General features: G+C 46.3%; 1 protein-coding gene across 1 annotated transcript in view; it reads right to left on the bottom strand.

Moving 5' to 3' along the window:
- LOC135215632 (dihydroxyacetone phosphate acyltransferase-like) overlaps nt 1-23,114 on the bottom strand; it is a gene marked incomplete at its 3' end in the record, with an annotated part of 96,658 nt that overhangs the window by 51,700 nt on the left and 21,844 nt on the right. Inside the window, 2 exon segments of the mRNA XM_064250552.1 lie at nt 20,090-20,193; nt 21,239-21,368. Of these exon segments, the coding sequence (XP_064106622.1) occupies nt 20,090-20,193; nt 21,239-21,368 (234 nt within the window).

The raw sequence follows: 23,114 nt of genomic DNA on the forward strand, positions 1-23,114 counted from the left end.
GAGCGGAAATCGCCGCCTCTACGGCGATAGCTCCATGTTGATTCATAATTAAGTAATGAAAATGAAAACAGTGTACTTACAGTTTCATTTTCAAGATCAAACAAACCATTAGTAGAAAACACAATATAAACAAAGCATACGACGATGAAACGGGCAGAGAGCGATGACGAACACGTCCTTACACACCCGCGGCCGAAAGCAAAAGTGATTCTTCACCTCTCGGGCGCGCGGGCGCGCGCACGATCGGACAAGCAGTTAACTACCGTTCTCCCCCCCTTGTTCGAAGCTTACGACCGTCCCAGCTGCCGCTAGTTACCTTCCTATTGATTAAAGGACCGAGGGTTTGTATACGTATCGGAAACAACTGCAATTTAATCAAAGATGTGTGGTAAATGATTTAAATCTTTTTAATAACATGCAGAACTACTATATACAGTGGGCCCCCAGTATTCACATTCTCCAAATTCGTGAACTCACACATTCACAGATTTCTCTCAGGAGCGTTTCCCCGCATTATTCACGGAAAATTCGCACATTTGCTGTATTTTTCTATGAGAAATATCCACAAATTCCTGTTTTTTTTTTTATCAATTTCATCATAAAATGACAATTTGTCCAAAATTGCATTTTTCCTAACTATACAAACCTGAGGTCCTTTTACAATAGGAAGGTACTAGCGGCAGCTGGATAGGTCGTAAGCTTTCGAACAAGGTGTTCGGTAGTTTTAACTGCTTGTCCGACAGGCGCGCGCGCGCGACTGGGAGGTAAACAAATCACTTTTGCTTTGGCCCAAGCAAAAACTGCAGAGTGAGGGTGGCATGAGGTGGGCTATGTGTAAAAGGACCTCAGGTTTGTATAGTTAGGAAAAATGCAATTTTGGACAAATTGTCATTTGTTCCGACACGGCATACAAACCTTCGGTCCTTTTACAATAGGAAGACTCACTTCTTGGTGGGAGGAATCTGAGTCTTTTGTGAACAGACTGGTGTTCGCCCAACCTTGGAAGTCTCCCTGGTCGTAAGAGCAAGGGAGGGATCCAAGCCTCTGTCCCGATTGATCGGGTGTGCACCGCAGGATCAATGGTCAGACCTCTGGACCGAGTACTAAGAGAGAGGCATGCGTATCTCTTCGTACCAGCAATGCAAGAACTTGTTCCTGTACAGGAGCAAATATAAAGTCATGGTTTTGACTCTTGTAGGCATCCACTTCCCCCCTTGTAGAAGGAAGTGGTGGATATTCTGCTCCTATCCCTAGTGAAAGGGATAGGATGGGGCTCTGTCATATAGCTCACCTGCATCTCGTCCTCATCCAGCGTAGTGACGACCATGGCCCTCTGCCCACAGGTAGAGGGAAGGAAAAGACGGGAAGAGAGAGCCAGTCACTCACTCACTCACACATCCATCCACACAGTCACACCAGGACTCGATGCTGTTCAGCCTGCGAGGGTCTGGGTTAGCTACACAACTTGTTGAGCAGCCACCACGGGTCCCAAGGAAAAGGTATCCAAGGACCTGTGGGCAATATCCCGAAGGTAGAAGGACGTAAAGGTAGTCTGGTTAGACCAGACCCCTGCCTTCAGGACCTGCGCCACGGAGAAGTTCTTGCGAAACGCCAACGAGGGGCCAATACTTCGACTTCGTGAGCTCCTCGGACGGGACGTACGGATGTCGTCACTACCATCAGCCTCATACTCCCTCCTGATGACCTCACGCAGCCAGAATGAAAGAGTGTTCTTGATACTTCTTTCTTGTGACCCCGGTGCTAACGAAGAGGCGTCGACACTCAGGCCTGAGGTGTCGAGTTCTCTTCAGATAGCGCCGTAGCGCCCTCACAGGACAAAGCAGCATCTCATCCGCATCATTATCGGTGAAGTCCAATAGGGAGGGAATCGTGAATGACTCGAACCTGTCATCAGGGACTGAAGGTTTCTGAGTCTTCGCAACGAAGTTCGGGACGAAATCGAGCGTCACGGATCCCCAACCCCTGGAGTGTCGTACATCATAGGAAAGACCATGAAGTTCCCCTACTCTCTTCGCCGATGCCAGGGCCAGCAAGAAGAGGGTCTTGAGGGTCAGATCCCTGTCTGACGACTCTCGGAGTGGCTCGAACGGTGTTCGAGTCAGACTCCTAAGACGAGAGTCACGTCCCACGCAGGGGGGCCTGAGTTCCCTGGGTGGGCAAGACCTTTCGAAGCTCCTCATAAGCAAGGAGATCTCGAACGAGTTCGAGATGTCCAACCCCCCTCAGTTTCAGGACGAGCGCCAAGGCGGCTCTGTATCCTTTAACTGTGGGGACTGAGAGGAGCTTCTCTCGGCGAAGAAAAACGAGGAAATCCGCCCTACCTGCTGAAGAGTGGGCTCTGAGAGGAGATAGACCCCGTCTACGACACCACCAACCACAGAAGACGGCCCACTTCCCCTGGTACACAGCTGCAGAGGACTGACGGACGTTTCCAGCCATCTCTGTTTTGCTGGCGCTACGAGAAAAGCCTCTCGTTCGCAAGAGATGGTGGATAACAGCCAGCCGTGAAGACGTAGGGACTGGACTGCTCGGTGGTACCGCTCGACGTGTGGCTGGGCGAGAAGGTTGTGCCAAGGGGGAAATCTCTCTCGGTTCTCCTGCGAGAAGAGCCAGCAGGTCCGGATACCAAATGGCTGTGGCCATTTGGGAGCCACCAGGATCATCCTGAGATTCGGGGTGACCAGCGCTCGACTGATCACCTTGCGAATCAGGCTGAACGGGGGAAAGGCATAGGCGAAGAGGTTGTCCCACGGGTGTTGAAGAGCGTCCTCTGCAGCTGCCCATGGGTCCGGCACGGCCGAGAAGAACACCTGGAGCTTCCTGTTGTGCCGGGTGGCGCACAGATCCACGACTGGTCGCCCCCACAGGTCGAAGAGCCTTTCCCCGCCACGTCCTGGTGTAGAGACCATTCGGTCCCTATCACCTGATCCCGACGGCTGAGCGTGTCTGCTACTACATTCCTCTTCCCTGGAATGTAGCGTGCCGACAGCTCTATTGAGTGTGCCTGAGCCCACTCGTGCACCTGCCGAGTCAACTGGTACACGGGAGAGACACTAGGCCCCCCTGTTTGTTGACGTAAGCCACCACCGTGGTGTTGTCGCACATCAACACCACTGAGTGTCCCATCAAGCGGTCCTGAAACTCTTGGAGAGCGAGGAACGCTGCCTTGAGTTCCAGCACATTGATGTGAAGGTGCTTGTCGTTTCTCGTCCCACACTCCTGAAGTCAGCAACTCCTCCAGGTGTGCGCCCCATCCCTCGGTCGATGCGTCTGAGAACAGCTGCACGTCCGTGGGGGGAGTGCGCAGTGGCACTCCTCTAAGAGGTTCCTGTCGTCGAGCCACCAGCTAGGTCCTGCCTCACTCCTGGTTGTCAGTGACACTGGAAAGCTTGGGGGATCCGTCGCCTGTGACCAACTCCTCCTTTAGTCTCCACTGAAGAGACCGCAGGTGAAAGACGCCGTGAGGGACTAACTTCTCGAGTGACGACAGGTGTCCCGATCACGACTTGCCATCGCTGAGCTACCTGTTCCTGCCGAGACGGAAACTGGTTTGGCTGCCTCCCTGAATCTGCTGATCCGCGAGTCCTGCTGGGAAGACTCGCCCTGCTACCGTGTCGATCAGCATACCCAGGTACTTCATCCTCTGCTTGGGCTCGAGATCGGACTTCTCGAAGTTCACAACGATCCCCAGATCGCGACAGAACTCGAGCAGTCGATCCCTGTCCTGTAGCAACTGCGAGCGGGAGCTCGCCAGGACTAACCAATCGTCGAGATACCTCATCAGACGTATCCCGTGCGAATGGGCCCAAGCAGGACACCAGAGTGAACACTCGCGTGAACACCTGTGGGGCGGTGAGAGACGAAGCACAGTGCCCTGAACTGGTACACCGTCCCGTCGAGGATGAAGCGGAGGTACTTTCTGGAGGACTGATGAATGGGTATTTGGAAATACGCATCCTTCAAGTCCACTGAAAGCATGAAATCGTTCTCCCTGATGGAGTCGAGCACTGAGCGTGCCGTCTCATCGTGAACCGGGTCTGGCGCAACAAACCGGTTCAGGGGAGAGAGATCTATCACCGGGCGCCAGCCTCCCGTAGACTTTTCCACCAGGAAGAGTCGACTGTAAAAGCCGGTGACTGATCCGTGACGATCTCTACAGCTCTCTTGCTCAGCATGGTCTTGATCTCCTGTCTGAGTGCTACGTCCTTCGGTGACCCTGGAACGTAGGACTGCTGTTGGACCGGGTTGGAGGTGAAGGGTGGCCGAGATTCGAAGGGTAATAGATCTCCCTCCCGAAGGACATCTACAATCCAGGTCTCGGCGCCGTAGCGCTGCCAAGTTTTGCCCAATGGCTGCTGGCCAGGCACCCCCCCACTTCCGGCAGCAGGTGAGGGGGAAACGCCGTCCCTAGCGTTTCCCCCCCTTTCTTCGACTTCTTCCCAGAGCCTCCACGGGATGAGGAGGGCTGGGAGGAGGGCTGGTTACGGCTCCCCTTGTTAGAAGTCGAAGAAGACAGAGTCATTCCTCGGGGCTTCGACGCAGCAACGTCTTAGCAGCCGAGGAAGCGCTAGCCGAGCTCTTAGACTTGGCCGCAGTCCGAGGCTGCCCAGAAGCCTTCGAGACTGCCTGGTGAACCAGACGGTCACTGTCATCAGTGCGTCGTCTGTCCACCGCAGCGTCCACCATCTCTCCTGGGGAAGAGAGACGTGGAACTCCGTAAAGGTCCGTTTCTAAGCCCCAACGCCGCCTCACGCCCGGCCGCCCTGGAAACCCGAGTAAGGACAGCGTCCCTTCGTCGGAGAACCAGGTTGGCCCGGCAGGTTCACCGTCTGGTGGGCAAGGAAGGAAGGAGATGGCTCTTCCCCCAGACTGGCAAAGTCTCCTGAAGGCCGAGTCATCTTCGGGAGAAATTCCCCGGAGTTGGCTGCGACCTTAGATACTGTGAAGGGACCACAGATCTAGCCAGGAGACGGCCTGGAAAGCTGCCATGGCGGTAGATTCCAGGCCGAGTGCCTCTTGCTGCGAGAACCACAAGTTCTCGGACAGGAGCTGTTGCAGAGACACACCCCGGAGTCAACCTAGCTAACTCCGGGTTCACCTGTTTTGGCGGCATCGGGTCTTCAGATGGCACGTAAAAACCGCCGCGTCGTAGCAGAGGAGGTGGAAGCAGCTTGCTCGACCTGCCAGACTTTGAGCGAACCGTCTTGTCCGGAGACAAGCGATTCAACCTGGTCCAGCACTGAGTCCGCAAGCTCGGAACGCGGCAGGCCCACCGTCGGTCTGGGTTCCCTCTTCGGGCCCCAGAACGACTCGAGCCGGGACGTGGGCTCGGATGGTGGGAGCGGCGATCCTTCCCCCGAGGGTCGTTGTGCTGACGAATCAGCGCAATAACCTCGGCAAAGTTCCTCTGGATCTCGGGCGTGATAGCATCCTGTGGAGTCGGACCGTCCAGTCCCTCAAACAGGAGTACCTCCCGAGACCCTCCTCCCTCAAGGAGAGGAGCAGCGACAGCCCCCTCTCGGTCTCCTCCAACCACCTGTGCGTACGACCTGGCTGGTCCGAGAACCGAGCTGGTACGTACGACGATTGTGGCGGGATCCTGAGGGGCGCACCCCTCACGATCACTCCTCAATACCTCGCCCCTCCGGTGTAAACCCGAGGAGGTTGAAGGTATGGGAGAGGCAGACCTGACGCTCTCTCCTCGCTCACTGGCAGAACCAGCGGGCTTGGAGGACTGCAGGCGATCGCCAACCCGCGGTGGTGATCGAGCTGCAGACCTAGTCGAGCCGTCTCGCTGTGGAGAACGGCGGACCGAGAACAGCGGCCCCGGTCTCTGTGTCAGAGGAGCTGGTGCTGGTCGCCGTACCCGATCGCTCTCTGTGAGAGCGACGGTCAGGCGACCGGCGAGCTCCACTGTCACGGTGAGATCGGTGCGTATCCTCACGGTGCGTCAGTTCGCTGGTACCAGCCGTGGCTGGTGCCGGCGAACGGGGGGACCTCTTCCCAGCCTCAGCCCGTGGCCGTCATGGACCGTCACGTCCCGCGGGTAGCCAGCCGCTCGCCGTGAGAGCGAGAGCTGGTCTGTGAGAGTCGCGTGAGCGGCTGTCACCAGTCTTCCGCTCCGTGCCGTGAACCTGACGCTGAGCGGACTCAGAGGTCTGTTCCTGGCTGCACGGTCGCTGGTAGGCGACCGTACACTCGGTACCTCTCGCGAACGAGCGGCCGAGCCGGATCCTGCTGCTGTGGCCGAACCACTAACAGCAGGTGAGGAAGTGCCGGTGTTAGCCGGCACCCCTCTGGTCCCCGTAGTCTCTTCTCCCTTGAGCGGGAGAAGAGACGGGGTCCTGCTCCGAGGGAGCAGGGCGACCAGCGGAAGAACCCCCCGTCTCACCAGAGCGAGACGGGCCCTTAGAAGCTCCCGAAGGAGGACTTCTTAGGGGGGGGGGAGGGCGACCTTCTTCTTCTTAGCGGGCGGGGGAGCCTTAGAAGAAGAAGGGGAAGAGGCGGCAGACGACGACGACGACGAAGAAGACGATGAAGACGACGACGACACCTTCCTCTTCTTCTTCTTCTTCGTCACCTCTCAGGACCGACGTCAGATCTGTCATCCAGGACGAGCCGGGGCTGCTGTTGCCGAAGCAACAGGGCCCGGACGTACTGTCGAACAGACCAGCATCGGGAGCAGCGGCGCCAGGAACAGGAACAACATCAGCAGGTGCGAGCATCACAGGAACGGCAGTCGAGACGGCAGGAGCAGGAACAGGAACAGCAGCGGTGGTCACGCAGGTACGACAGGCTGTGTGGGCGGTACAGATGGTCGAACCAGCGGCACAGACGTCATCGGCACCGGTGGGAGGTCAGGGGCGAGCTCTTCGGGCACATGAAGTCCGGTCGTGGCAGCACGGCAAACCCAGGTGGCGGCATCACACTCCCCCGAGTTACGGCGACTGGCCCTGCACGATGTGGTGTTACAGAGACCGCGTGCTGGGTGTACACCAGGTGAGGAGGTGACGCGTAGCCGGGTGTGTCAGGGTCGTGGTGGTGGTTGTGACCGTTGCAGAGTAACCGCCACGGAGCCAGCCAGATGATAGAGCAGCCCCTGGACACTCGGCACGCCCTGCAGCCCCAACGATGCCACGCCTGTCCGAGGTCATCCTTCACGGCAACTGCACCTGAGGAGGCAAAGTCGGGTGATTAGAAGGATCCTCTACCCGCTCGCGCAAGACGAGCGGATAGAGGACCCAGAATACAACTCTACGTCAGGGTATCTAGCGCCCTCCTCCACACTCGACACGTCAGGAGAGGAGAAGGACCTAGACACCCCCCCCGAAGGGGAAGGCGCGAGACGTGAAGTTGAGCGGGCGGCAGGAAAGAAGACGAAGTGTCCGTCACCAAAGGAGTCGCGGGAGAGCTTTCCGACGACTCCTTTGCAGGCCTTCGCTCTTCCTGCCCTCATACAAAGTCCACTGCGCCTCCGACCAGTCATTACACACATCACAGGGCTCGGCCCGGGTGCATTGCGCGCCCCCGACACCGAGCACACAAAATATGAGGGTCAATCTCCGGGAACGATCTAAACTTCCCGCATTGCGCCCTTCGATACCCGGGCAAGTCTCCTTGGGGTAGCGAGGCGAGGAGATTCCATCATTATTCACTTGAAAGCCGTAATTAATATATAAAGAGAGAATAATTGTACTTACAATACTCCTTTCTACACAATTACAACCAAACTTAGAAAGCAACGACGAGCAGCGGGCAGAGAGCGAACACACACGTCCATCCACTGTGAGGCCGAAAGCAAAAGTGGTTGTTTACCTCCCAGTCGCGCGCTGCGCGCCTGTCGGACAAGCAGTTAACTACCGAACCCCTTGTTCGAAAGCTTACGACCTATCCAGCTGCCGCTAGTACCTTCCTATTGTAAAAGGACTGAAGGTTTGTATGCCGTGTCGGAACAAAGGCACTTTTTGTGATAAACTATTAAAAAAACCAAGTATGAATATTTTTTAGTGGGTTTTTCTTATGTTTTAACTAACAAAATAGGCTGTTTTTTAGCGTTTTATAGGGGTTCCAAACATTTGCGGGTTCTAACTATTCACGTGTGTGTGTGTGTGTGTGTGTGTGTGTGTGTGTGTGTGTGTGTGTGTGTGTGTGTGTGTGTGTGTGTGTCCCGCGAATACGGGGGAACCACTGTAGACAACTAAGTTCTCACGCCTTGGTAAAACAGAAATGTAAAAACAAATAGCTCACTGAAGTGATTTTCTGGAGGCTTTGGGACACCAAGGAGTTCATATGCATAAAGTTTCTCTTCAAGTGTTCGGTCATAAGATATGCTAATGGGAACAATTGCTAGGTCTGGAAGTCTACCTCGTAGCCAACACTCTAGAACACATCCTAAAAGACCTAGAAGAAGAAGAAAAAGAAGAAGAAAAAAATTTAAAATCACCATACAATATACTACATAAATGAAACTGAAGATTTTTTCTCACCTCCTGCTAATTTTACCCAAAATTTATTTTGATTGATTTTAAATTTATATTACCGATGTAGCTATAACCTTTTTTTCTACTTAATTCCTCATGTTTCTAAACAAGTATTTTCATCAAACTGAGATACAAAAGATAACACCAACATGAGGTGGAAAGAAATCTGTAGTTAATGAACCAATCTGGGAATACTTAGGTAACTATGGACCACTAATTACAAGAGAAAAATGTTTGCAATCTGGCAATACGTATAGGAATACGCTATGTGTTCTAGTACAAGCAAACTTCCTAAGTGTTTCTTTAAGTGAACAAAGAAGCAAACATAAAAACAAATACAAATCTGTATAAATGATCTGTACACAATCAAATTCATGTAACAATGATTCAAAGGTAAGGTAAATGTTAAGATAAGTTCTTTTCTATGTATTATTTAACTTGGTCAAATCAGATCTAGATTATTGCAGTGGGTTACCTACTTTTATTACTACCAAATCCATGTTAACTGAATGATACAACAAAGTTACACATCTGTAATACATGAATGTTACTGCTTACCAAGTTTTGGGGGTAATGATTTTCCGCTACGACTTCGTTGGACCCTCTAAGAAAAATTCCATGGGAGAACCAGTATATTCAACAAATTTTGAACATATCCTATGAAGAAAAGATTGCTTGCATGATATTTTTATATTCCAGATGAAGTAAAACCCTCTTACGCCGACTGGACGTATTTACGTCGACATTTTTTGTCTCCCGTGTGCCGACTGGACGTATTTTACGTCGACTTACAAAAGTTTGTTTTAAATTCGCGGAAAAATACTTATAGGCCTACCAGCCTAAAACTTTGAATCCACGCGCCTTGGGGGGATGCTGGGAGTTCACGGATCAAGGTGTTGTTTTGTTTACAATCGTTACGCAGGCGCGCAAGCACGAATTTCTTTCTTGCCGCACTAAAAAAGTATCTGTGACACATCTCAAAAATTATTTTGTCACTTTGACATAATTTTTGTACCATTGTAAATTAGCCGTTACATGAAGTATTATATATGAAAATGTGCGCATTTTTATGTAGAATACAACAATAAAATACTCATGATTGTAGCTTTTATCAGTTTTGAGAATATTTCATATAAAATACGATAATTGCCAAAATTTCAACCTTCGGTCAACTTTGACTCTACCGAAAATGGTCGAAAAACGCAATTTTAAGCTAAAACTCTTATATTTTAGTAATATTCAATCATTTTTCTTAATTTTGCAACTAATTGGAAGTCTCTAGCACAATATTTCGATTTATGGTGAATTCATGAAGAAAATTTTCTTACGTCCGCGCGGGTAACTCTTCCGAAAAAAATCATACATGCGATTGTAATAATGTTTGCACCATTTCAAAATAGCCGTATATAAAGTTTTATATATGGAAGTGTGTGCAATTTCATGCACAATACAACATAAAAACCCACCCTGGTTGTAGCTTTTATCAGTTTTGAGATATTTTCATATAAATAACGATAATTGCAAAAATTTCAACCTTCGGTCAACTTTGACTCTACCGAAATGGTTGAAAAACACAATTGTAAGCTAAAACGCTTATATTCTAGTAATATTCAAGCATTTACCTTCATTTTGCAACAAATTGGAAGTCTCTAGCACAATATTTCGATTTATGGTGAAATTATGAAAAAAATAAAATTTCTTTACATCCGCGCGGTAACTCCTTCCGAAAAAAATCATACGTGCGATTGTGGTAATGTTTGAACCATTTTAAATTAGCCGTTACATAAAGTTTTTATATATGAAAATGTGCGCAATTTCATGTAGAATACAACAATAAATAATTGAGGTTGTAGCTTTTCTCATTTTTGAAAAATATTTGCATATACATCACGATAAATAGAAAAAAAACCACGTTCGGTCAACTTTGACTCTACCGAAACTGGTCGAAAAACGCAATGTAAGCTAAAACTCTTACAGTCTAGTAATATTCAGTCATTTATCTTCATCTTGAAACAAATTCAAAGTCTCTAGCAAAATATTTAGATTTATGGTTGAATTTAAAAAAAATCTTTCCTTCCCTCCGTGAGCGGATTCTCCGTCACAAATCTCCGAAATGCGTACGTCCCATTCTCGGAATATTTGCTCCATTTCATATTAGGCATTTCATAGAGTTTTATATATGAAAATGTGTGCAATTTCATGTAGAATAAAACGAAAAATATTTGAAGGTTGTAGCTTTTCTTATTTCTGAAATAATTGCATATAAAAAATATATCTAAAAAAAATTCGACATTTGGTCAACTTTAACTCGTCAGATATGTCGAAAACTGCAATTGTAAGCTAATACTCTTACAGTATAGTAATATTCAATCATTTGTCTTCATTTTGAAAGAAATTGGAAAGTCTCTAGGACAATATTTAGATTTATGGTGAATTTTGAAAAAAATATTTGTTTACGTCCGCGCTTTACGAATTCATGCATTATTTTGTGATAATATTTTCTCTGTGTTGCTTTTATTGTTTTACAATGTGTTATATACCAAAATGATCGCAATTTAGTGTACATTACAACGAAAAAAAAGTAACTTGTTACCTTTAACCGTTTTGCGCACAGTGCGATTTGAATACAATTATATATGAAATTTCATTTTTGCGCTATCATATATCGCATTATTTATATATGATAATGATAATTTTTTTCATTTCTGATGGTTGCATACTAAACTTCAGCCAAGACAAAAAAAAAAGGAGCCAAAAATGAACTCTTAATCTTGAAAACTAAGCGCGCTGTGATTTTTTGAAAAAAATATTTTTTCCGCTTCCGCGCTCACTCTGAAACCCCTCCGGCACACAGGAGACAATTTTTTTTTTACCGCTTCAGCGTAAGAGGGTTAAGGTATAATCCTAAAACTATATACTTTAATATGTATACCCTTCAATCTAATGCTGGGTTTTAAGTTACAGAGAAATTGGTTAAACACAAAAAAATATAGTAAATAAAAATTAATAGTCATTTGTTGTAAAGAGATGCTATATATATTTTAAGACCCTCTCAACAGATACTAAAATTCCAAATGCCACATATCAAACACAATGTAATGTGCAGATTTGTAACTTTGTACCATTTCACAATATAGTTGGTTTAAAGTCTTACTGCACTTGGATGGAAATGTTTTATTACTGGCTGTAGAGCATTCTGAATCCTGAATCTCCATGAAATCATATAGTTTACCCTATAAAGAATCTTGTAAAAATAGACCAGAGAATAAAGTAAAAACTTACAATTCAAAAATCAATCCACACTTTAAAACATTCTTTGAAACTTTAAACACAAAAACAAATTATAAATATGTATATGACAACGAAAATAATTTTTTATTTTAGCTCTTACTACAAAACATGCTGCATTTTTCATGTTAGGAGCCTCTGCACACAAAGGGTTATGTCCTCAAGCAATCACAAGAACATAAAAATGCCTAGAAGGGGTTAAGTATACGATAATCAGGTCTGGGTTCTAGGAGACTTGTGAGGCCTACACCTTTCAATCTCATCATAACAGGTACTTACTGTTACTCTTCAGTGGCTATTTCAAAGAGTTATGACTGCTCATTTGGCTACTGTAAAGGAGACTCTTTAACTAGGGTAAGCAACTCTTCTAGATTTAGTCTCTGCAAAATCAAATCAGTAACTCTAGTCTTTGGGCAGTGTCTTTGACTCTATACCAAAGTTTTCCTCTCAGGCTAGAATTCAAGATCTTTGAGGGTATGCCCAAGCAGACTTTTCAGTCAACTTTCTTTTTATTTCTGGTTTTCCAAATGGCGTGTTGGGCAGGATTAACAGAATGGCCAAGGATGCCTTTTCATCATCTGTAATCCTCATTTTCAAATCACTTTCCTGATCTTTTGCATGGATTCTGTTACTTTTTTTCTATATTCATATTATATTATTATTGTTATCTTTTCCATGCTTGTTAATTATAATGTAATTTTTTTATTGATTTTACTTCCAGACAGCACACAGGCTAACAAAGAAACAGGCTTGGGAAGGAGGGCGCAAAAGCAACTACCCTCCAAGGCAGTCAAGGAAAGACTGACGTGTCATGAGGTACCAAGCCCGGTCAGAGACAAGCTTCCACCTCATATATGCATGAGTTGCCTGATGCCACAGATTCCTTGCTCTATAAGCTTTGATTGTTTTAACCAGTTACCAACTGGCACTAGAAGATTATCCTATTGTTGAGACCGAAGGTTTGTTCCACATATGAACAACTTTTATTTGTGCTCTTTCTATTGCGATACAGTTAGATGACACTAGTTCTTGCTAGTCTTCTCACCATCATGGCTGAAAGATAGGATGATAGATAGGCTCTTTTGTTTTTGTGGGCAATCAAAATTCCAACCATATTGAGTGGTTAACTTCTGTTTCCTTTCAGATTACCACAGCTTAAGTACTTTTGATTTTAATCTTGAATCCATTTGGAGCAGATTATACAATACTCAAAAGCTACACAAAATGAAAAATTTTCTAAGAAAATTTGTATTTTTCATAGCTACAAACCTTCGGTCTTAACAATAGGATAATTTCTAGCACCTAGCTGGATCTGGTTAAATTGCAGATGAAAGCAAGGAATCTTGTGAGCTCTGGCAACACGTGCATATATCGGGTAAAGAGTGGTCAAGGACCACGCACCTACGCCACCCCGTCAGTCTTTCCCAACTCAGGATGTCTTAGCAGACAGAGGGACGGCTAGAGGTGGGCAGTATGATGTTAAGACCTTCGGTTTGTAGCTATGAAAAATATAAATTGTCTTAGCAAATTTGTCATTTGTGCATATGCGAACAAACCTTTGGTCTTAACAATAGGATAGACTCATACTTGGAGGAAGGTACAAGACATCCTAAACCGGCTGGGGGCCTACCCACCAGCCAACTCTAAAAGAAATAACCTCTGGAGAGACTGAAGCCCACGAGAAGCTAGTTAACTGAAATCTAACTACCCAAACACTGAGTGACATACAATGATATATGGGAGAATCATTGTATAAAGGAAACACAAAGAGAAACTTTGACTGTCCAATAACAAACCAACACACCGGGGTTTGTTATCACTCCGAACTCTCCCCTTGTAAAGGAGTGGAGGCATATGCTACTGAATAGAGGGTTGGATATTTGTATACCAAGAGACCACACGCAGGGCCTGGACGGGACACAACAGCAGCTCTTGAGCATCACCACCACAGTCATCAGTGATGGAATGAAAATAAAAACCTATCATCGGGCACAGAGGGATTTTGGGTCTTGGCCATGAATTCTGGGACAAATTTGAAGGACACCGACCCCCAACCCCTGGTGTGCTTCACATCATAGCTCAGACCGTGAAACTCTCCTACCCTCTTCGAAGATGCCAAGGCCAGAAGGAAACTGTCTTGAGTGTTGTTCCTGTCAAATGAATGACACAAAGGCTCATATGGACCCTTAGTGAAGCTCTTGAGAACCAAGGAAACATCCCATGTTGGAGGCTGAGCTCGCTAGGAGAACTTGACTGCTCAAACCCAATTAACTAGCAAGGAAAGTTCCCAGGACAAGGAGATGTCGATACCTCTAAGACGTACTCAGGGCCGCCCTGTAGCCACTAATGGCAGAAACGGAGAAACGTTTCTCATCTCTGAGGAAGGTTTAAAAAGTCTGCTATTCGCTGAATAGAGGTTGCAAGTGGAGAAAAACCCTTTTTATGACACCCAATCACAATAAATCGCCCATTTGCCTTGGTAAACTGCAGAGGCTGACCTTCTGAGACTGCTAGACATATGCCCTGCTGTTCTCTTAGAAAAGCCTCTTGCTTGGAGGAGATACTTGATAGCCTCCAATCGTGAAGAGACAGGGATTCTACTGACTGTTGGAACCTTTCCGCATGCAGCTGACACAGGAGATGCCACCAAGGGGGAATTTCCCTTGGAACTTCCGACAACGACTGCAGCCAATCTGGAAACCATTCTGCCTGAGGCAACAGAGGGGCAACCAAAGTCATCCTGAGAACCTACGAACTCATCAGTCTGTTCAAAACCTGACAGATCAAACAAAACGGAGGGAAGGCATACACCTCCAGGTTGTCCCAGGGATGTTGTAATGTATCCTCTGCTAGTGCCAAAGGATCTGGAACCACTGAACAGAATATCTCCAGTTTCCTGTTAAACTGAGTTGCAAAAAGGTCCAGCATGGGTCTCCCCCAAACCTGGAAGAGCTTGTCTGCTACTACTTGAAGGGACCACTCTGTGCCTAGGGTCTGATCCCAACGACTGAGTCTGTCTGCTACCACATTCCGTTTACCTGGGATATACCTGGCTGCGAGCTCTACTAAATAGCTGACCGCCTACTGGTGAACCTCGACGGTCAAGCCATGAAGTTGACATGAAACCAGACCTCCCTTCTTGTTCACGTAGGCGACCACCGTGGTGTTGTCCGACATGAGAATGACGGAATGGCCCTCAACTTTCTCCCGAAACTCCTTCAGACCCAGGAAGGCTGCCTTCAATTGCCAGATGCTGATATGCTGCTGTTTGTCCTCCAAATTCCAAACGCCTGAGGCAATGAGGCCGTCTAAATGAGCCCCCAACCTGCGAGGGAGTCGTCTGAAAACAGAAGGAAGTCCGGTGGTAGAGAACGCAGGACACCCTTCAAAAGATTTCGGTTGTCCAACCACCAACAAAGGTCTTCTCTTACTTCCAGAGACAGAGGAACCTCTAACAGGGTGAGTCACCACTAGTGACCAGAATTCCCCCAGTCTCCATTGTAGAGACCGAAGATGAAGACGCCCATGAGGGACCAGCTTCTCCAGGGAAGACAAAACTCCTAAAAGAACCTGCCACTGATGAGCATGACTGATGTGGTTCCAAGAAGAAGTTGCGTGCCACCATTCGCAACTTCTCTAATCTCTGATCCGATGGGAAAACTCTTGCAACCGCCGTATCGATGACCATGCCCAGGTAGAGAATCCTTGACTGGGTACAAGGTTTGACTCTTCATGGTTAAGCACAATACCTAGATCCAGACAAAACCAAAGCAGACAATCTCTGTCCTGCAGCAGCTTTTCCCTGGAACCTGCCAAGATCAACCAATCGTCGAAGTACCTCAGCAAATGGATCCCGAGCATGGGCCCAACTTGATACGAGAGAGAAGACCCTTGTGAACACTTGAAGGGCTGTGGTCAGCATGAAGCACAGGACTTTAAACTCGAAGACCTTGTCCCTGAGAGAGAAGTGAAGGAACTCCCTGGACCTCAGATGAATAGGGATCTGGAAGAATTAGTCCCTCAAGTCATTGACAGCATGAAGTCGCCTTCCCTCACAGCTGCCAACACTGAACGCGGGTCTCCATCTTGAACCGTGGCTTCCTGATGAAGTGATTCAAGGTGGATAAGTCAATCACAAGTCTCCAACCTCCCGACTCATTGGGCACCAAGATGTGACTGTAAAACCCCGGAGACGGACGCACCACTTCCTCTATCGCATCCTTGTCCAGCATCTTCTGCACTTCTCCTGAAGAGCCAAGAACTTCAGAATATCTGGAGGATACGCCCTTTGAGCTGCGGCTTGTCTGAGAGAGGAGGGAAGTTGAATGGCAGTAGTTACCCCAACGGAAGGACATCTACCACCCACTTCACGCCCCACAACTAAGTCACTTGGCCCAATGGCCCACCAAGCAACCTCCCACCCGTGGCACAGGAGAGGGAGAGGCGTCAACCTACCGACGGCCCCCTTTACCTCCAAGCGACGATCTTCGTGACTGCTGCTGGGCAGGGGAAGGAGGAGGAGCTGGACGTCTCAGAGGACGAGACTCTGACTTAGACAGCCTGGTGCACCAAGTTCTTGGTGTCGGCTCAGCGCCGGTCTATGCATCCTCCAGCTCGGTCTGAGGGAACAAAAATTGAGACTCCAACAGATCCCCATTCCTCGACGCCAGCAAGGATTCAGGGTCAACTGATCTTTCCATCCTGGATAATGCCGCGTCTCTTCTAATCAGGTTAGTCCACAAATTAACACTGAGGTGAGCCACATACGAAATGTCTTGCCTCCGGACTGCAACAAACTGGCAAGAGAGGACGCAGTCACCAACCCTTCTTGGGACCTGTCAGAAGCTATCTTGGCAATGACCATAGACCAAAAGTCCAGCCAAGAAACCATCTGCAACATGGAGGCTGCCATAGATTCCAACGCTGAGGCATCTTGTGGAGACAACGATGGAGCCATTGACCTCACCTGATCCAAAGTCCATCCCGGCTTCAGACGAATGACGTCTGGGTTAAGATGACGCGATATCAAAAAGGCAGCTTTCATAGCTTTGTACTTCCTATGCCTTGTGAGAGGTGGGGGTAGCAGCTTGGGAGAGCCCCTAGCGCAAAGCGAACCGTCCCAATCTGAAATAGAGGCGTTAACCTTATGCAAGACCGACTGGACTTGCCCCGATGAGGGAAGTTGAAACGAAGACTTGGGATCCTGCGTAGCTCCCAGCAAGGCTTCCAAGAAGGACGGAGTGTAAGACGACCGAGCCCGTGTCCTACTCTCCAAATTGTTGAAACCACGAAAGAGATCGAGGACTTCTGAAAAAGGAAGACAAAACTCTTGCGTGTCTCCCTCCTCCTGCTTCGGCAGCGGAGACCGACAACAAGAAGGGTGTGCAGTCCATCTAAAACCCCTTCCTCGTTCAAAATAACAGAAGAACCAGCAGCCAAACAGCCCGAAACACCAACTAACCTCTGTGGGCTGGACCCAAGCGCCGACTCCCGGGACGAAACAACCACAACACCAGAAACATCACTACACCCTCACCAACAGATTAGTCCTTAACATGGCTGCGAACGGGCACAGGCGTGGCAGACATATGAATGTGAGCTGGGGAGGAATCTCGAACACTCGAGAACGAATGAGAATCCCTCGGAGTCGAACTCTTGGAAGAACTAGGGAGAGGGGCAGGCAAACACTCCTGCTGCACCAACTCCACGCTCACAACCTTCGACCTCTTGACGAGCACCTTGAGATCCTTACGGCAACGGATAGGCCCTGGAGTAGAAGAAGTGGGAGCACCTGCAACATGTGCACGGACAGGGGAGGTTACCACATACTCGTGACTCGATGCAGAGGGCAAAGCAGCCACTGCAGATCGCACATGAGAAGATATACTGACACTCCGAAACACCTACACTTGTAGGAACACGGGCATGTTGCTCCTCACTCGCAGGCAAAAAAAGGGCACAATCCTTAGCCTTCCAACACTTGATACGCCGATGCGGCGGAGATGGGGGGATAAGGAGAGGAAGAGAGCACTGGCCTCTTACACAATCTCTTCGCAGGAGGCGGGGGCAATGCAGCACACTTGCTTCCAGTCCTCCCAGCCGACATGGCAGCCAACTCATCTACCAAAACAGAGTCCAATCTCTTAAGAACTGCCTGGTATAAAGCCTCAGACAGATCAGTAAGAGAAGGCTCCAACGACATGGAAGGGATGTGCAGTGAACTGGATGGCAGATATGACGTCATGGCAGCGAACGACGATGACACAGATGAGCGAGGCAGCGCAGTGGAGGCGACTGAGAGTGACGTCTAAGTGGCGATGACGTCACAGCTTACCTTCGAGCTGAATGGGAAGCAGATGCCACTGGCGGAGGGATACAAAATGGCTGACCCCGTGACGTCACTAGCGGGGCTGAAGCCACGGCTTCCCTCTGACTCGAAGAAGCGGCAACTGTCACTAGTGGAACAATACAATATGGATAACCTCGACTACCCACCAAGACGAAGGGGGGTAGTGAACATCCATGAAATGCGACAGCAAACCCTCCAGGGACGGAGAACCCTCTAGCTCCTTGGTCTTCCAAAGCGCCACCATCTTGGACGCCTCCGACTCTGTAAAAACAAAGAAGACAATGATGAAAAAGCCTCCTCTCTCTCAGGAATCAAATTAAATCCCGAAGAAGGAGGGGTGACATACAAAAATCTGCCTGAGGGCCTCCCGATACTTCCAACGACGAATCGATGGAAGAAAAGGAAGAGGACAAAGGCACAAGACTACTATTGGGTGTGGTTGGAGCAGGAGACGAAGCATTGGGAAGCAGAGACAAAAAAAAAAAACCCTATGAAGGGAGAGAAGAAATCCTACGATGCTCCCTCTTGCTATAAAACAACTTCCACTGCTCTTTAGGCCACGCACAGCATTCTGTACAAGGATTCGTTAATGTACAAACATAGAGCGACACCTACTGCTAATGATGTGGTGGGGGGGGGGGGGGGAGTCGCAGCTGAAGCCAAAACCTAGAACACGGGGAACCTAGAGTTCTGGGGCACAGACAATGACAAGGCCGAGAAGGAGCAGAAGAAGCCATAATAACAGCACACACACACACACACACACACTAAACAATCAAAACGGGCAATGAACCGGGTAAAGGCTGAGAGAGGTCAATGTTATGATCTCTCACCCAGGCGGTTAAGAAAAGACTGACACGGTGGCGTAGGTGCGTGGTCCTTGACCACTGTTTGCCCGATATATGCACGTGTTACCAGATCTCACAAGATTCCTTGCTTTCATCTGCGATTTAACCAGATCCAGCTGGGCGTTAGAAATGACCCTATTGTTAAGACCTCAGGTTTGTTTGTGTATGAACAAAGTCTGTATTGCTTGGGATCTAGTATTCACCAATGCCTCTGATATTATAAAACAGAGCACACTGTACCTGATATGTCTAACCTCAGGCATACTGTAATGGAATTTTATGTGGCTTTCCATTTCTATTTGGTCAAAGTTGTATAAGGATGTTGAACCTGTTGTTCATTTATCTCAAAGTTGTATAAGGATGTTGAACCTATTGTTCATTTATCTGAAAGTTTTGTCTACATAACTGACAAGCAATTCCTTCTCACTTGGTGAATTATCAAAATATACCTGGTTTGCTGTCAACTGTAGGCATACTTATTTAGAGAATCAGGAACAAATAATATTTCTTATTTCACATAGTACTACAATTATTCCCAACTAAGAACTGGGGTCCAGAATTTGTATTGAAAATGATAAAAATGTAAAAAAAATTTCAGTATGTAAATTAATTGAACTTAGATAGCATGGATTTTGGGGTTCACTTACTGATACAGTATATATATAAAAAATTGGTTGAATATCATGCATACACTTGAAGTAAATCCTTTAAATAGGTCTAGTCACTCTAGTGCCATTGGCACTCCCCTTAACAGTAATGCACAGGATGTGATTGATGAGTATCCGAGTTTCCAGGTGTGCATGCTTCATTAGACTTTAATTTTTTTTCTGTCTGGCAGATAAGACACTACTGAGTCTGGGGACATTTGCAGACTGAGAATCTGGTCATATAAATGAATAATCAGGTTGTGAGGAAACGAAAGATTTCTTACTTCAGCAGAGCTCTAATACAAATTCATTAAAAAGTTTCAATCCAATTTGCCAAAGGAAATACTATAAGGTAGCACCACTACTACTTGTTAACAGTACATTATTGTAAAGTAATTTTGGAAATTCTGAAGGTGTTGACAAGTACAGTATACAAAACAATAATTTGAAAAATACCTGGAAAACAGCCCAGTAAAGGGGGTTATCCATGAAAGAACGCCGAATGTAGAATGCCCCAGAGCCTCGCAACATTTCACCCACAACAGCCATATTCATGAAATCTAAAAAATAAAAAAATAAAAGTAAAAATTTTCTTATAAAGGTTATTCTATTTTTAGCAAACATAAAAATCTCATGAATAATAGAAGATAATTCCATGAATAATATAAGATAAGCATATGCACAACATTTCATAATTTTAAAATCCAATGCTGAACTGTTACATGGTAATGTGCTTTTTAAGCAAACATTGGAAACTATAACAATTATACTATAATTAAGCAAGGCTCTTATCTAGTCATGTGGCTGACCCAAAAGATCTTGATATGAAATTAGACAGCTACGTACTATCAACAGACCAAAGGATTGGTTGAAATACAAAATACAGAGAGCAGTGCAGCTTGGAGTTGAAGGTACTATTCAGATGATACTTGAGTCCAAAATAGAGGAAAACCAATATGATTGCTTACATTAAACTGTATTTGCAATCAAGATAAAATTAATTGCACTCAGCACAACTTGGAAAATAAAAGCTCATCTTTACAATTTGAAGAAATTATTGAATAATCATTACATCTTGAGCATCCAGTATGTACTTGAACCAAACATTAACATAAGAGAAATATCTTATAGCTCATAAATGTAGCAGTCATGTTATGACAAAAATACAGCCAGTTTGCACTGTACCCTATGTAGCTCACTAATGATGGCATTGTGGATTCTGAAGTGTTCTTTTGGGCTACAGTTGCCTTGCTTTCAGCCTTTTACTTTTCATTAACTGCTTTTGGTCTCTTCCCAGCTACTTGTCTAATTTCTGAACTAGATCTTGCTCTGATTTTCACCTTAATTAAGAGGAAATCCCTAGGGAAACTCTCATGAGTTATACAAATAAGTTATACAAATAATAAAAAATCTATACATTTTCAAATCCAATTTTCAGTTATCCAAATTTTTTTTTTAATTACAATAAAAAATTCACACAAAATATTCCATAAAATCATCACAGTTAAATATAATGCTGAATTTGCTATTTCGTACTTTTACCATAACGTAAACCACCTGTCTATTTTCCCAAACCTTAAAACACAAGCGTGATCACCAGCTTACCCATTCCTGCAGCAATGACTGGAAGCGGTAAATTGAAGTGATATGCAATATACGAAACTAACAGGAAGTCGGCATACGATCTGTGCGTTGGAAGCAGGATGACTGGAGTTTCTACAATTGTGCTTCGTAACTGAAAGAGTAATGTAAAGAAAGTTACATCATGCTTTGCCCATAACAATTTACTTTCTTCATTTCAAATTCACCCTATCTGCAAATATTGTCATCTTTAAGGTATATTTCATGTAACTATGACTTTCAAAAAATAAAATACAGATTTGACCAATCACCACTTTTGATAAGTTTATTTTCCAACACATACAATACATATAGTACTACTGTACAGTAGCATCATCTGCTTCAAAACAATGTGCAGCACTGAAGACACTGTCACTTTTACCTACTCAAAACCCAACATCATTATTGATACTGGCACATACTTTTATTATTACGAATTATAGATACTATGTAGATTTTTATATGGAACAATTAACACCCAAGAGAGAAAATGAGAATCAATCACCCAAGTAACTTGCTTTGAGTATTCTTGTACATTCAGGCAGTGAAGTCAAAAGACTGCACGCCCATCCATTTTTGCAGTAGTAGATGACAGATAATTGCATGCAAAAATAAAATAAAACAAAAAATAACATAAGTAAATGTCTTCATGCGATGTTTTCGTAAGTACAACAATCCTAAAAGTCAAAAGTACTTTACATGTTTGGTATTTACCCTTTACTAATATTTTTTTCTCAATACATAAAAGCAACTCTCATTTGTATACAATCAATTGATGAATAACATACTGCTTGTGCAATTTTAAATGTTATCTGCCAGAAATACAGTGACCGAAAAAACCAGCCCTGTGCACATTTTTTGTGATATTTCCTTCATTCATTAACTGATCACTCTTACTCTTCAGGACATGGCAGCAGCAACGCCTGCAAAACACAATGAGGCCTCAATGGAACTCGAGCAAAAATTATACTCTGTAAAGTTTTTACTTCAGGATCCCACTTGGTCAAGAAAACCCAGGGGACTTTCATGCATCATTTCGAATGCGAGAATGCTCCTTCCAAAAGCAGAATTTAAAACTGGGTGGACCACTTTGAGAAGTATGGAACTGTGAAGAACCTCAATGGGGGCACTGATAAATCGTCCAAACCACCCTCAGGACGTTCCAGGAAGTGTACAGCCGAGGTAATCGAGAGGGTAAGGGAGTCAGTTAAGCAGAGTCCAAAATGCTCTGCGCGCAAGCGAAGTCAGTCTCTCAGCACATCCCGTGAGACATGCAGGAGAGTACTGGTAAATGATATAAAGGCTTACCCATACAGAATACAGACAAAGCAGACCCTTACAGCCTCCAACAAACAGCATAGAAAGGCTATGGCAGTCAAGCTGCTAAAGAAAATCGAGGAGACCCCAGAATTTCTCAACCTCTTTTGGACCTCAGATGAAGCCCACTTTCATCTTGAAGGAAAGGTGAACTCAAAGACACATGTCTTCAGGGGAACCTCCAGGCCTAACGAAATAGCCACCAAGCCTCTACACCTCCTCTAAGTGCACACTGTGGGGGGCTGTAATCTCAGCCAGAGGCATCATTGGACCAATGTGCTTTGAAGAATTCGGGCGCTACAGTGACAGTCACCAAAGAAAATTATGTTGAGGTCCTCAATGCCTTCAAGAGTGAGCTACAGACCTTGTATCCGTCACTTTTGAGAAAGTTCTGGTTCCAGCAAGATGGAGCAAACTCTCACATGTCAAATCTTTCCCGAGACTGGTTGAAAGAGAACTTTGGAAGCCGTGTGATGTCTCAAGACTCATTTTGAGTGGGTATCTCACAACCCAGACCTAAGCACACAAAAATTCTTCCTTTGGG

This window comes from Macrobrachium nipponense, chromosome 5 (genome assembly GCF_015104395.2).
Source record: "Macrobrachium nipponense isolate FS-2020 chromosome 5, ASM1510439v2, whole genome shotgun sequence".
NCBI lineage: Eukaryota > Metazoa > Arthropoda > Malacostraca > Decapoda > Palaemonidae > Macrobrachium > Macrobrachium nipponense.